Here is a 14869-nt window from a genome sequence, read left to right as displayed (position 1 = left end):
GGGGGCAGTGGTGGTGGCCTGGTCCCCAGAGCGGTCTAAAAGCCTTGGGAGATGGTGGTGGTGGTGGTGGTGGTGGTTGGCGGTGGGTGGGAGGAGTCGCTCAATACCAAAGTTAATGTCCTTGTGGGCCTTTAGCCCCACTTTCTAATGTGCTTTGCCAAGGGCTTCAAGCAAAAAACCCGCTCAGCAGGGGATCTGGGTCAGTAGGAGTGGGTGAACAGGAAAGAGGACAGACCGAGACATGACAACCTTTAGGGAAACAAAAATAAAATTCTAATGTGGAAACTGCTCAAAATAGATCGCACGGCTGTCGGGCTGCATATGCAAATCCAGTGCTAATTACATGGAAATTAAGTACATGTCCTCATTTCCATATGCCTTGCTATGACCCTGGGTTGGGGGGGTTGGGGGGGCGGGGGGCAGGATCCTGACGCAGGTGTCTCCCCCACCCCGCCAAGGAGGCTGGGGTGTCGCCTACTTCACACTCTTGCCACAATAGTGAGAAAAGCTGATAGGAAGCTAAAAATACTAACAATAGAAATTTGATTTTTTTCCTTCCAGACAAAAAGCCTTGGCATCCACAGGAGGAAGAAGTGTTCAGGCAGCATGTGACTGGTTGGTATGAAATAAATAAATAGAGAAAATAGCATATAATTAGCTCTGAGTGTATGTGGAAGAGCGGGGATATGCAGCCTTTCTCTAATGGACTGTTGGGGGAGGGGAGCGGCGGGATGAGCCAAAAGACCATGTGACAAGCCCGTTTCTCAAGCCAGTTGCCTCCTCGATCCCAGCCCCAGGATGTGCTTCTCCTTAAAGCTGTTTAAAGAAATTCCAAGCATATCCAAGACGGGGCCCTTATCACAATGTCTGCCCATATTAGTCACTTAAAGATACACTTTAGGGTATGGGGATGCTAGGTAGATAAAAGAAAAAAAATCTTGCTTGCATTGTAGGACATCACTACCCAGGGCAGCCCCCACAGCCTGTGCTCCTGACGCTTCCCATATGTTTGGAGGCGTGTGGGTTTAATGGGAGCCGAACTGAAGGGTCAGACGGGGTTGGAACAGCCCTAGTGGGCGGAAGGGATTCGGAGCGTATCTGGAGTGACTTTAGGATTTTGGAGGGAGTTGTGGGATGTGGTTGCAGTAAGACATCTAAGAGTTGGTCATGCCATATGAGCTTTGAGGGATGGGTTTTTAAAGCACAAAAAGTACCCCCTTGGCAGAGCCTGGGGTATGGAGCATGCATACGGATCTGTCTCTGGGTCTTCCTTCCCTTCCGTTGTTCTCATGTGGGGCCTGCTTGGCTCCCTTCTCTCTCTCTCTCTCTCTCTGGCAGGCTGTTCTCTCATGTTGGCGACCCCTTCCTGGATGACCCCCTGCCCCGGGAGTATGTCCTCTACCTCCGACCCACCGGCCCCTTAGCACAGAAGCTCTCCGACTTTTGGCAACAGTCGAAGCAGATCTGCGGGAAGAACAAGGCCCACAACATCTTCCCACACATCACCCTCTGCCAGTTCTTCATGGTGAGTCACAGACCACCCCCCCAACCCCCCACCATGGGGAGCCTGGCTGCCTTACTCCCGCCAGCGCCTCGCAACCTGGAACCAGAGTCAGGAGCCCCCCAGACAGCTGGTGGGAGAGTCACGGGCTCCTCGGCTTGGATGGCCCTGCTCGGAATGAGTAAGGTCCATGGCTCCTTTCACTCGCTCCTCTTTCTAAGACCTACTGAGGCCCTGGAGCACCGCAGGTCTGATGAGCCACCATGATGACTGCTGGACTCCAGGGGCAAGCCTGACCCACTGAGTCAGGACTCGGACAGGCAGCCACAGCCATGAAACGAAGGCAGTGTCCACTCTTGTCCACTGTACGAGTAGATATGAGATGGGAATGACAGATGTACTCTACAGACAGGCGGAGGTGACCTTAGCCTCATGGACAGACACTGTCCACAGGTCTGTCTCACCAGATCTTTCCAGAGACAGCAAAGATACCTGTGACCTTGGTCACAATCCCGGGGTCCTGGGATAGAGCACTGGGCTCCCTGCTCAGCAGAGAGCTGCTTCTCTCTCTCCCTCTGCCAGCTTGTGCTCTCTCTCTATTGCTCTGTCAAATAAATAAATAAAATCTTTAAAAAAAAAAAATGATACCTGTGACCTGCCATGGTCACCTAATCTACATCCCAGCCATCACAGGCCTTACTTAATAACTAAATTAAATCCCCCTCACCATAATAAATATAAATACATTTCATCTACTTTGGTTTGCTGTGGAGAAGGAGCAGAACTGGTTTATCCAGTTATGTTAAAGAGGAGGCAGGACGGGAGCGTGTTAAGACAACATTTTCCAAAAAATCATTTTGAGGTATGTTCCCCCCAGCTTTTCTCTGTCTCTTTAAGGTAAAAAATGTGTTCCTAACACCTTCTTTCTTACCGTTCACTTTGAAAATTAAAATAATTACCACTTCCTCTTAGTCATCCCAGGATCTTTCTCAAAAGCATTCAGAGTTCTAGAGACACTCTTTTTTTTTCCCCACCCAGTGCTCCAAAGAGGGTAGGAGGATGACGTCACAGCTCTCTGAGCCCCATTCTTCCCAACTATCATGGGACTGACAGTCAAGTCAATTTCCAGTCGTCTAGAAGGGATAGAAATGTCACAGATGATGGGAGGCCGTGGAAGGCACACCCTTTACCCTGGGATGCTGTGCTCTCCAGGCGCGTTCCCTCCTCCCCTTCTGCTGGATGATCTTACTGGCAAATTACACAATGGACCAAATCTTCTGTTCCCCACGCCCCGCCCAGCTTCTGTACCCCTGAGCCCAGCCAGGATGCCTCCAGCTCCAGGTGGAGGAGACCATGAGCTCTGGAGCAGTAGACCTCTTTCTCCCCTCTGAATGGAGCGTCTTGTCTTCCCCTGCCAGTGTGAGGACAGCAAGGTGGATGCCCTGGGGGAAGCCCTGCAGACCACGGTCAGTCGCTGGAAGTGCAAGTTCTCGGCCCCGCTGCCCCTGGAGCTCTATACCTCCTCCAACTTCATCGGCCTCTTCGTGAAGGAAGACAGCGCAGAGGTCCTCAAGAAGTTTGCCGCTGACTTTGCCGCAGAGGCTGCGTCTAAAACCGGTGAGCTAATGGCCCTGGGTCCTGGGAACCAAAAAACTGGGAAGGAAAGGGGGAGGAAGGTATGGAGGGGCAGGCTGGGGCTGGGAGCCTCGGGGTCCTGCAGGAATGCCACCCTTTCCTGCAGCAGCCTTTGCCTCTTTGCCCCCTTTTTTAAAAAAACCAGCTACTGTTCTGCTAAGCCTCCTGAGAGAACGTCCAGGGCCTGCCCCGACACCGAAGTTAAAGGCACACAATTGGCTGTGACACACTGAACTAAATGCAACCTTTGTAGCTACACCGTGTTTCCCGTTCAGAGTCAAGGAACCTTCCCGCACAACCTCCCCCTCGGACAGGCATTTGCCTGGGTCTCCCGGCTCACTCTGTGAGGACCCAGGGCTGTGCTTGGGTGGTGGGATCGCACAGTGAGCTGAGGGGAACCACTTAGTATCAAATAATGAATCCACTTAGCCAATGTCCACAACTCGCAGAAACCCATGAGATGGGTCCCTGAAGCCTCAGCAGCCTGCCCCAAAACGTCACTCCTTCCAGACGTTTCTTCCTCTTCCCATGGCAGCTCTCAGTTCCAGTCAGCTGAGGTCTCCTGTCGGAGGAATTAGCGTAGAGAGGGACTCGGGACGCGCACTGACGTAGAGGCAGGAGGCATGGGAAGGGGACAAATGGGAGAAGCTGCCGACGCTGTCCTGTCTGCCGGTAGACGAGCCCGCTTAGGTCGAGGAGAGCTTTGCTGCAGTGGGACAGACTGTCGGGTAGAGGGAGGGAGGCGCTGGCGGGGGTGGTTCCCTGTTGGCCCCCTGGAGGGAGATCACGGGGATTTATTGGGGACCACTCTGTGTTTATCAGTGAAGCTTGCCACAGCAGAGGTGGGGGCAGGCAGTGTGAACCCAGGCAGGAAGGGAGGAAGGGCCAGGGTGTGTGCAGAGGACTGTGCCGAGCCCGAGCTGCGTGTGGGAGGTACAGCTGAATCTGAGCATTGACTCCAACGTTGGAGGAAGCCCAGAGCTGGCCAGGGCCCACCCCTGCCCCACCACCCCAGAGGTACCTCTTCTACTCGGGGAACCGGGCCTCGTTAGAGGCCCTCCCCAGGCACGCCTTCTTCCCAGGGCCCAGACTCTGTCTTCTGATGTCCCTGGAGCCCGTTATCTCCTAGCTTAATATTTCAGTGAAATAACATAATAGAGAGGCAAATTGTTTCCTGTTCCTATCCCTCTAACTCAGGGAAATGGCTCTTTTTCATCCCACAGTAGCTATTAACAAAACCACAAAAACTCCCACAAGACCCAAAACTGGTGTTGTAGCCACAAAACCCAAATCCTTCACAAATGCGTAAAGCAGGTATGGGCCAGGTCTGTGGCCAAGATTCTGAAGGCACATGAGCCAGAGACAGGAGGCCCTCGCTCCCTTTCTTTGTAGGGTGCGGGAGGGCCGTCTTCTCTTGCAGAGCTGTGGCCACTCTCTAGAAGAACCTGACCTTCTGGGTTTCCTGCCCCTGTGCGGCCCCCTGGTGGTGACTTGGAGAACTGCATGGCCTTGCCCTGTGCAGCTGCTCCTGCTCCTTACCTCCTTTTTGTGCAGAGCTGGCCATCCCATCTTGGCCCTAGAACTTAATCCTCAGTATTCTAGAGTGTTTTTGGCAGACCCAGATTCCTTTAGCAAGTAGATTTAGTTTCTTCATCCTGGGTGGTTTAAGGAGTTCCGTGCATGTGTATTCAATCATCTACAAATACTAAAAGCCCGTATGGTGCTGAGCGCGGGGCATACATTGTGAACAGGACCCAGAAAGCCCTTGTCTCATGGGACTTCAAACTAGAGAAATCCACCGTAGCATAACAGAGAGATGTAACCGGTACTTCTGTCTCCGTGAGACATGAGCAAGCCCCTTAATTTCTCAAATTCCCTATGTCCCCTCTGGTTGAATCTTCTGCGGTGTTCTAGCTTAGATAGTAGACAGATCTACCCCACGCAGAGATGTACAAAGGAGAAATAAAATCCATTGCCTTGGGTAGGTAGGTTGGTTTCTTTTATTACCCACGGGGTCTTAGAATAATAGTCTGGATACTTCAAGCCAGTGGTTTTCAGTCGGGGAGATTTCATCCCCCAGGGGCCGTGTGGCAATGTCTGGAGTCCTTTTTGCTTGCCACAACGCGGGGGGTGCTACCAGAAGCTAGTGGGTAGGGGCCAGGGATGTGCTTAAAGACACCCCCCCCCCCAGTGCACACAAGAGCCCCCACAGCAAAGAATTAATTCTGCCCAAATGCTGCTGGGAAGTGCTGTTTGAGACTTTGAAAATATTCCATCTTCTTCCTCCAGTTCTGGTTCCTCCATCGGAGCTGTCCAGAAGCTAAGAGACTTGATTTCAACATGAGGGTGATACAGCTCTGGCCCCCCAGTAAGGACATAATCTCTGTTTCTACATCAATCAGCTCATCCTTCTATGTCTCGGTTTCCTCTTCTGAATGGTGGGCTGTGATAACCAGTGGGAGAGGAGGAAAAGCCAACCCCTCGGTGACCTCAGCTGATGCATGGTTCCTGCAGAAGAGCTGAATGAGTGGCTTTTCGCCTCTCAGATTGTAGGTTGATTCAGGGTCTTTTCCACACTCCTCTCCCCTCATTCTGCCGCCGTGAAGGAGGGAAACAGGTTTCACCTGGCTGAGGGACTCCCTCCTCTGTCACTTGGGAGGCAGAACTGACCAGGGCAGGTCTCCGCCATGGCTGTGATGGCCACATTCTAATACTGGTTTCCTTCCTTTTTCCAGAAGTCCATGTGGAACCTCATAAGAAGCAGCTGCACGTCACCCTGGCTTACCACTTCCAAGCGAGCCATTTACCCACCCTGGAGAAGCTAGCCCAGAACATCGATGTCAAACTAGGTTGCGACTGGGTGGCCACCATATTCTCGCGAGATATCCGGTTCGCGAACCATGAGGTAATGTCTCCCCGTGGCTCCTGACCCTACCAGAGAAGCGGGGGTGCTGTGTGAACCGGGAGCACTTGTGGCCCACTGCTGCAGGGAGATGGGTACCAAAGGAAAGCAGTGTAGTGAGCACCAGACCAGGAGTCGGTTGGCCCACAGTTTTCTCCGGGCTCTGCCTGACTCCCTGGGAAGCTTGAAGCTTGCACCCCTCCTCCCTGGGTCCCAAGTGACTCATCTGCATACTGTCCCCATTGTTCTCTCTGCCCTGCCAAACTTCCTGGACTGAAACAGAAATGAAATGGGAGGATAGGAAAGTATACTGGCAACATTTTAATTCTATAAATTCACGGTGTTCATGAAAGACCTCATCCAGACCTTAGGTAAGAAGAATACAGAAGTACCAAAAAACCAAAAAAAGACAAAAAACTGCAAACACATAATTAACAGATATTTGTTGAGTATCAATGGCATATAAGTTACCATGGAACATACTAGAATTTTAAAACATGGTCCTGTCCTCAAGGAGTTTGAGTCCAGCACGGGGGGAAACAATAGAAACATGACATAAAAACAGAGGCCACATGTTGAGACAGTCTGTGTGTGTCCCCTGGGAGGCAGGAGGGGGACCACTGACTCCCAGCGCGTGTGGAAAGGTTGGCATAACCCTACCATCCTTCTTTTGAGCGAATGAATATTGATTTCCAGGACAAGCCTGTGACACTGAAGAGTAATATTGCCCTTTATTTTCCTGAAGGAGAACCAGAGGTCCAAAGAGAGTAACTCTCTGATTCAAGGCTAACTAGCACTTTAGGACCAGAGCTGAAGCCAGAGCCCAGCGATCCCAAATAATAAAGACAAGCAACCCATCTTAAAAACCAAAAAACCATAGTTTGATGAAAAACTTGTCATCCAATTTAACTACATTTATGAAACCGTATTTAATTTGTTTCCCGATTTTTCAACAGCAAAAGGACTGGTACTTTTGTCAGTTTATGTAGCTTTTTTTAAACCTGTTAGACTTTTTTTTTAAATATGAAAAACAGTTGGGCTCTCGCTCTAGCCCAGCTGATCTCATCACTGTTTTGGAAGTGAGAAGAGCCAACCCATGAACCAAAGGTGAGGGCCTGTGTCAGGGACATGTAGCTTTGACCAACGCTGCTGACGGGAATGTTGTGTCTTCCTTCCAAGTCAGTTGGTGGAAGTTTCTGGAAAGATACAACAAGGAGACTGGGCTTGATCTTACTTAAGAATTCTGACAACTCCTGGAATTGCTTAGGATGAGCCCTAAATATAACGAGGGAGGTATGGCTGACTGGGCTCCTCACAAGGACGAAGGACAAAAAAGTCAAGGGTTGCATGCAGATGGGCCGGGAGAAGTCACCTTTCTAGGAGAAAGGCGGCGGCAATGGAATTTTACAAGGAATATCTTCTAATCAACACTGCCCTCCAGTTAACTCGAAGGGTAATTGCTTTTCTGCCTGACCCACATTCTGCTCCATTGGCACTGAGGGAAAGAGGCAGCAAGTGCCCATGTGAAGTATTTTCTAAAAATAACTTGGCCTCTTTTATCTCTTATTTGTAAAAGCTCATTTATTACTGTTCCTGCTGATACAGCTCGCTCTCGGAGGTCATTTGGCTTTACCTGAGCCCCCCTGCTTAGAAACACCCTTTCTCGCCTGCCGCCTTCTGTCCCCGGGAGGCAGGTTTGATTGATGGTGCCGGGGAGGCAACAGATGACCAGAGGAGGAGAATGGTTTGGACAAGGGCACTCAGCAAGCCAGGCACAGGAAAGCATCCACGGCTCATCCCTCTGCTGGCTCCCACTTTGATTTGGACTCGCAGATGCCTACTTGTACGTCCCGTAGTCTTCCGTGTTAGTGACCGCGTGGGGCCACGCCGGGTCTCCAGGCCAAGCCAGTCTGAGGAAGGACAGCGTTTTACACACACAGCACATGTGGCTGTGGAGCCTGGCTCCACCCCTTTGGCGGTCATCAGGGTCCCATCCATCCAACACTTCTAGAACACACCCATCCTTGGCCGTCTCATGCGTACAATGGTGATAATATTTTGCTGGACGGCTGCTGTCACATGGACTCCTGAAGAAGATAATGGAAAGGTCCCGACAGCGCAGAATTTCTGTGGCTACAAGGGACACAAGGAGCTTTGAACGCGGTGTTAGGTTCCTACAATCACATAGGGCTGCCCCTTACGAGGGGAGAAAAAAACATCTTTGAGATAGACTCAACAATTCTCACAGGTTAGCGCTAAGCATAAAAAAAATAAGTAGATAATGCAGGGCACAAGTAGGCACGCGTTCCGCAGCTCTCGAACATAGGCTGACCTTTTGCATGTGCTTTTGGTGAGTGGAATGGGCTGTGCTGGTTGTAATTTTAGATTTGCTGCAACGTCTTATTTTATTGTATATTCAATAAGTCAAAGCTCCCCGTGGTCTAACTACCCTCTGCTTAGGACACACAGTCTCTTCTGTACCTTTGCTGTGCCTCAGTTTCCCTGGAGATAGTATACTCACCCCGCACCAAGTGAGAGGAGGAATGAGTTCTCGTCTGAAGTCACTTTCCTGAGTCTCTCAAAGGAAAGACACTTCTCGGCTAAAGACATAATTAGTCAAAACTATGCTATGCTCAAGTCTCTAAGAGACATGAGTTTCGACTTGCTCCCCCATGGTTTGGTGCCTCTCTCCACCCTGTTCCAGGAAAAGGAGTGTTCCTTTTGGTGCCTCATCACATACCTAGCTCAGAGAGTTGCTCTGTTTTGTTTTGCTTTTTAAGCTGTTTTCACAGCCCTGCAGAAAACCTCCCTGGCTAGTTTGGAATGGCAGTTCGTGCACGAACGTGGCGGAGGACAGGGGAAGGAGTAGGAGGCAAACAGGGGGCAAAGATCTGGAGCTGTAAGACTCTGGAGAGTAGGGAAAGGAACAGGTGCACTAAGCGAAAGGAAAAAAAATCATAATCCAGTGGTACAATTGAATCCTGTGCGTTTTCACACAGTCATGTCTTTTTGCCAATGCCTTTCCTTAGAGAATTCCAGAAGGAAGTTCTTTATAGCGTGTTCTGATGGGTTTCCCTGACAGACACCGGCATGCTGGTGAGCTCACAGGCACACAGTCCAGGAGTCTGGCTAGAAGGAAAATCAAGTGTCATGGTTCAAGAGACATAATTATGCGCCTTCTGGGTATGGGCTTTGTCCTATAAAGAGTTTTCTTAGATTGTCTCAGTAACGTTTATAGTCTAGGCATTATTCTACAGATGAGGAAAGGGAGGCCAGACAACGTTAAAAACTTGGAGGCAGAACCAGAATAGTTAGCCCTACCACTCATGACTTCAAGACTGCAGGAAAGGCTGTTTAGGCGTCTCCATTTTTGGGTCCCAGGTGACATAAATAGCATAGGAAATATTGTCCTAACTACTGAGGGCCCTTGCTCTTAATGAAAAAAGTAGGAATACTTTTTCCAAAGTATCTTCATGCCGATGCCATTTATATATCCCAAGAAAGGAGGCAAAAAATCAAATCAGCCAAGCAGCATGGTCTGTGGTTGGCTCTGAAGGCTCTTTCCGAGCCCAGAGAAGAAACACGCGGTCTCCATCTGTTCCCTGGTGAAAGCTGGTTGCCCAGACGTACACATCGATGGCTGTGAAAGATATTTTTCTTTCAAGGTCTTTGTGAGTCATGCAGATTTAGGGACAGCTCCTTGAAGGCAGAGACTGTCTTGTGTCAGCCCCAGAGTTACCTATAAAGGGAAATGCATCAGTCCCAAAGCCTTCCTCCAAGGAGAGTGTCTCCACCCAGACCATCTGTAACCCCCATATGGAAGACCGACTTTCCACGAGTGAGGTTTCAAGTGTCTGCGACGGTGCCTTCCCCTGCAGATGGAGAAGGGGAAACTAGGTCCAACCCCATTGGTCTAGCCGCTTAACAGAGCTTGAAGATCAGTGCCTAAAAACTGTATCTGAGTCCCAACAGGAAGAAAGACATGCCAGAGGGGAAGTCTGGAGCCATCCAGTAGCTCCAGGCACACATCCACAATACCCCAGGGGAAAAAAAATACAAAAAACCACATTTTCTGATCTGAGTCCAAATCTGCTCTGAGCCGGCAGACCCCAGGGGCTCCCGTAAATGTCAGCATCTGGATGTGTGCGCCATTAAAGCAGGACGCACAGACATGCCCCGGGCCACGCGCTCTGGGTCACATGGGGGCCTCGCTCCTCCCTCTTTCAGACATTACAGGTGATCTACCCCTACACCCCACAAAATGATGACGAGCTCGAGCTGACCCCCGGGGACTTCATCTTCATGTCTCCGATGGAGCAGACCAGCACCAGTGAGGGCTGGATCTACGGTACGTCCCTAACCACCGGCTGCTCAGGACTCCTGCCCGAGAACTACATTACCAAGGCGGATGAGTGCAGCACTTGGATATTTCATGGGTGAGCAGACTCGTGTTCTTCGCCCGCCGCAGCCTGGGAGAACGGGGCAGGGAAACAGACGTGAGCCTGGACCCACAGGGCAGCCGTGACAGGAGAGGAGTTCGTGGGGGCAGAAAGCTCTTGGTTCAGGGCATTCGGGAGGGGCTGACTCCGGGCAGGGGATCATGACGGATGGATCCGCTGTCCTGCTCTCTGCCGGCCCCACTTGATGAAGCGGTCTCAGTTCCTGATCAGAGATGGCATGCAGGCAGCTAGAAGGACCATCTCTTGGGGGAAAGTATAGGTCATGCCAGCACTGAGACTTCATGGTCTTTGGGCTTCTGTACCCTTGGTCCTGGGTCGTTGCTCTAGAGTGGTCTGACTCCCCAGAACAGCGGGGCAAGTTGCCATCACGCCGGCCAGGACAGGAGTGATAGGGTTTGCAAGGATCAGGAGACCTACCTGCCCCTCGCTTGTTGGGCGACCCTGAGCAAGTCCCCAGCCTTGGGCACATGAATGCCCAGATGAGAGAGACTGTCTCAGGAAATGGGCAATGCCGGAACCTTGAAAAGACACATGGTGGCCCTTAGTCTTCTTTAGAGGGATAACTGTCCACCCAGCCCCTCCCTCCTGTCTTGCCCCCAGACCAAACTGGTCCCATGTTCCAAGCAGCCTGTGTCAGATGGCCAGCTTTGTCTGGACAGATAAAAGAGGGACGAGAGGCACCTTCTCTTTCTTAATCGGAGCAGCTCGAAGCCAGCCCTTCCCCAGCGTACTGGGGCATCTTGCCAGGGCGCGCACGCTGGCTCGTCTCTCCTCCCTCCTGCCACATGCCAAAGTGGCTGTGAGCCGGGAGCGGGGAGCACCAGCTGCGTGGGGTGTCGAACGCTATCATTACTGCCGTAAAAGAGAAGCAGAGAGGGGCCGTTTCAGCGAGCGTTTTGCTTGGAGGGAGAAAAGACAAGTAGACTCTCTACCCTAGTTAGCAGCAGGCAGGCAAACCACACACCCAGAGGTGGGAAACATCTTCTTCTTCCGGAATGATCCCCTGCCCTGCCATTCCTTCCTCTCCCCCCTAGCCCACCCTCCACCCCCACCCCTGCCCAGGAGCGTTCTGTGGCACAACCGGGAGGTCAGAGCTGCCTCACAGTCCCCAAACATTTTGGTTTTTCAGAAATCTAAGTTGGATTTCAAAGTCACCACGTCATGCCCGTAAAAACAAGTGAAGCACAACACACATAGGTACAGGGAGGTCTCAGAGGGTTTGTCTGAGGATACACGGTGCCCAGACCACTTTTTTTTTTTAAAGTCAGGCCGTACGTGGGCGAAAAGTCTGTGTGAGAAGCCCTGCTGACCCATTTCAGATCGGTGTTTCCCAGACCACTTTTTTTTTTTTAAAGTCAGGCCGTACGTGGGCGAAAAGTCTATGTGAGAAGCCCTGCTGACCCATTTCAGATCGGTGTTTCCAGATCTGCTCCCATCCAAATTAGAGCTCGGGCCAAAACATGGGGACACTGGTCCAGGGACCATGGGGAGGTTTGCGTGTCCTCTCCTTTTATTTGGAGAGATCAGTAGCAAGGAGAGCACCCTGGGAACCATGTCTGAGGTGAAACTCTCAGCTGCCATAGCCAAGGCTGCTCAGAGTGGGAAGTACTACTAACTGTTAGGACACTACCATCAAGAATTTGAGTGTTTGTTCCTGTAGGCTTGGGTTCAGTTCCTAACAGTCCCACTCAAAAGCTATGTGACCTCGGCCAAGTTACATTACCTCTCTGAGCCCCTGTTCGTTAATCTGGAAGATGGAGATGAGAATTGCCTTTACCACATAGGGGTGTTAAGACAAGAAAGGACTTAACTTGACATTGATCAGTACCACATAGATAATAGCACTGAACCTAAGAAGCCATCAGCTCTATGGGTTTTTATCTTTTCTTTTCTTTCCAACTTGTGTTTTCCAGTCCTCTCCAACATGCTTGTCAAATGTCTCTTCCACAGAGGTGATCCTGTAGAAGAACTGCACTTTCCTGTTTAACCCCAGAAGCAGAAATGACCTAAGGAGGCTCCCTATAAGACAGATCTTCTCTCTCTTTCCCCACTAACCAAAGTCAGCCTTGAGGGGATAAAGCCCCCGGAAGTGCTCCAAAATGGCTGCCTTGATGGGAAGTTGCAGAGGGGATCCAAGCAACAAGTAGGGACTTGGGGTCAGTTACCCTTCGCAGCCCTTTCTTTCGGCCCTGTCATTCTTCTCATTTCTAAGTCCCTTCTAAGAAAATCTCTCTCACCACCCTTCTGTTGGGGCATCTTGCCTGGTTCTAAGTGTCTCGAGATGCTTTGTAGTTGGTGAAGCCCCATCATGTCCCTTGCATTGTGGGTGAGGGGCCGGCTGGTCCTTCCGGGCTTTACCCACAGGACTGATGTGGCCTAGGGATGTGCCAGCACCCCCCCACCCCCAGTACTTGAGAAGATGTCCTGGGTATCAGGCTTCAGCTTCCTCCCTCCGCTGCTCTCAGCATAAAGCCTCTGCCTTTTGTCTTCTGGAACTGACAGCACCAGACCGTCTCAGAGCGAGTCAGGTCCTTTGATTACGACGACACTTGAGAAGAGAAGGAGGTTGGCATTCTCCTTGCCAAGGGAGCTGAAGGAGAGACAGAGAGAAGGGATTCTGCCAGTGTCTTCATAGCTATAATAAAGGAAAGAAAATTAAGGGACGTGTACAAGCCGGGTGTCAAGACGATGCCATCTATCCAGACATTTCAGGCCCTGAAGCTTTGATGAATCAGACAGTGAAACTGAATTTCTTTAACGGTGATGTTTACAAAGGAGAGCGCCTGTCCATCAGGCTGCGAGCGGCACTAGATTTTCTTTGTCTGTGGTTGCTTAATTTTTTCACTAGGTCCCTCAGGCTGCACCCCACACTGGCTGGTGCCGCCGGCTAGGTCCCCCCTCCCGGGCACCCCAAACCTGCTGAATCACAGTCTCTGATAAGTGGGGCTCAGACATGTATTTTTTTTTTTTTTTTTAAAGCTCCCCTGGCGATTCTGATAGGCGCGAGGGCTGACATATCTCTTTTTCAGGGTAGGAAGCTTCTGAAACCCTTGTGTGGAAGTAGGGACAGGTCGCTGTACAGACACAAAAGGGGGTCCTTCAGAGAGGGGAGGGGGTCCTAAAATTATTAAAAGTCAGAGCATTTAAAAAACTCTTGGCGTCACAACTGGTCGGCTTTATTATACTGCTGAATCTAAAAAGTTCTTTTCCAAGATGAATTTCAAAGCCTACACCTGTGTTAACACTTAATATTCCTGAATGGATGGGGTTAATGGTACAAACCAAGACGGTGCTGAGGAGACTCAAATGAACGGCCACCCTCGTTATAACAAAGCAGGAAATTGAAAACGTAAACGCTCTCCCTTGAACACTGCTCGGGCAGGCAGAGGAGATCTTCGAGGGATTTGCCTCACGACCATACTTACAGGGCAGTGTTGATTAGATAAAGCTTTCTGGAGGCCTCGTTAATCACAGTAATTTGAATGTGGCCTAATTTGCTGCCCCTGCTGTCAGCGAGACCTCGTTGGGGCTTCTGTAGTCAGCGTCACACCCAGCAATGAGAGTTCTTGGCTCACGGCTCTATACATCTGGTAGAATGGCCTCCTCTGAAACAGTTCTCAATTTCATCATCTCGTTGGAGGTATTATTAAGACAGGGAGAGCGGTGGGGCGAGGGAAGAAGGTGGAAGAGGGGAGAACAGCCCTAAGGCTTCCTTGGTCATTGGGCACTACAGGCCAAGTGGTGGAGGGAGTAAGAACCCTGCCCCCAGCTTGTCGCCCAGGGCGTGCTTCCTGCTCATGCCCACACTCCTGTTGAGCCCAAGGGTGACATGCTGGTGACTTCTGGCCAAACCAGTAACCATCTTCCTTATCTTCCCCTGCAGGTCTTATTCGATCTTAAACACAGCATCTTCTAATGCGCTCTCATTCGGTGACGGTGTGTTGGAGAGGCGACAGTATGAGGACCAGGGCCTGGGGGAGACGGCGCCCCTGACCATCATTTGCCAGCCCACGCAGGTAACGCTGACCCGTGGGGTCATGGCCTCAGCTCTACTCGGGATTCACTGGGCACTTACTTGCTAAGTGGGAAGGCTTGCCCTCAAGGCCCGAAATGGTCCCCGATCTCTTGGGGAGAAAGGGCACAAAATTATAAAAGATACACAGAGATGTAAAGCTAGAGGAGTCACGTGGGGAGAACGGACAGCGCCTACCGCACCTGGGTCTCGACTCGTCGAAAAGGTGGATCTGCAAACAGGACACGTTATCTGTAAAGTCGTAAGAGTTCTATTTCAGAAGCCACTGTGACATTAAAGAAAATAAAGCTCTTAGCCCAGCGCCTGGCACATGGTGAGGGCTCACGTATGTCTGAGTG

General features: G+C 50.9%; 1 protein-coding gene across 3 annotated transcripts in view; it reads left to right on the top strand.

The window, feature by feature from the left end:
• Positions 1–14869, top strand: part of LOC111153743 (ubiquitin associated and SH3 domain containing B) — a 136272-nt gene that overhangs the window by 101837 nt on the left and 19566 nt on the right. For 2 of the 3 annotated variants that reach the window (XM_022512943.1, XM_022512946.1), the window contains exons 2-7: positions 562–615; positions 1339–1525; positions 2920–3118; positions 5872–6041; positions 10266–10474; positions 14382–14514. In XM_022512943.1, coding sequence (XP_022368651.1) covers positions 562–615; positions 1339–1525; positions 2920–3118; positions 5872–6041; positions 10266–10474; positions 14382–14514 — 952 coding nt within the window. Of the gene's footprint in view, positions 1–561; positions 620–1338; positions 1526–2919; positions 3119–5871; positions 6042–10265; positions 10475–14381; positions 14515–14869 lie in introns of all 3 variants that reach the window. The other variant, XM_022512945.1, reaches the window with a different exon arrangement.

This window comes from Enhydra lutris, unplaced genomic scaffold (genome assembly GCF_002288905.1).
Source record: "Enhydra lutris kenyoni isolate GAN:26980312 unplaced genomic scaffold, ASM228890v2 scaffoldscaffold34, whole genome shotgun sequence".
In the NCBI taxonomy this organism is placed as follows: Eukaryota; Metazoa; Chordata; class Mammalia; order Carnivora; family Mustelidae; genus Enhydra; species Enhydra lutris.
This window is presented reverse-complemented; position numbering and strand designations above follow the sequence as displayed.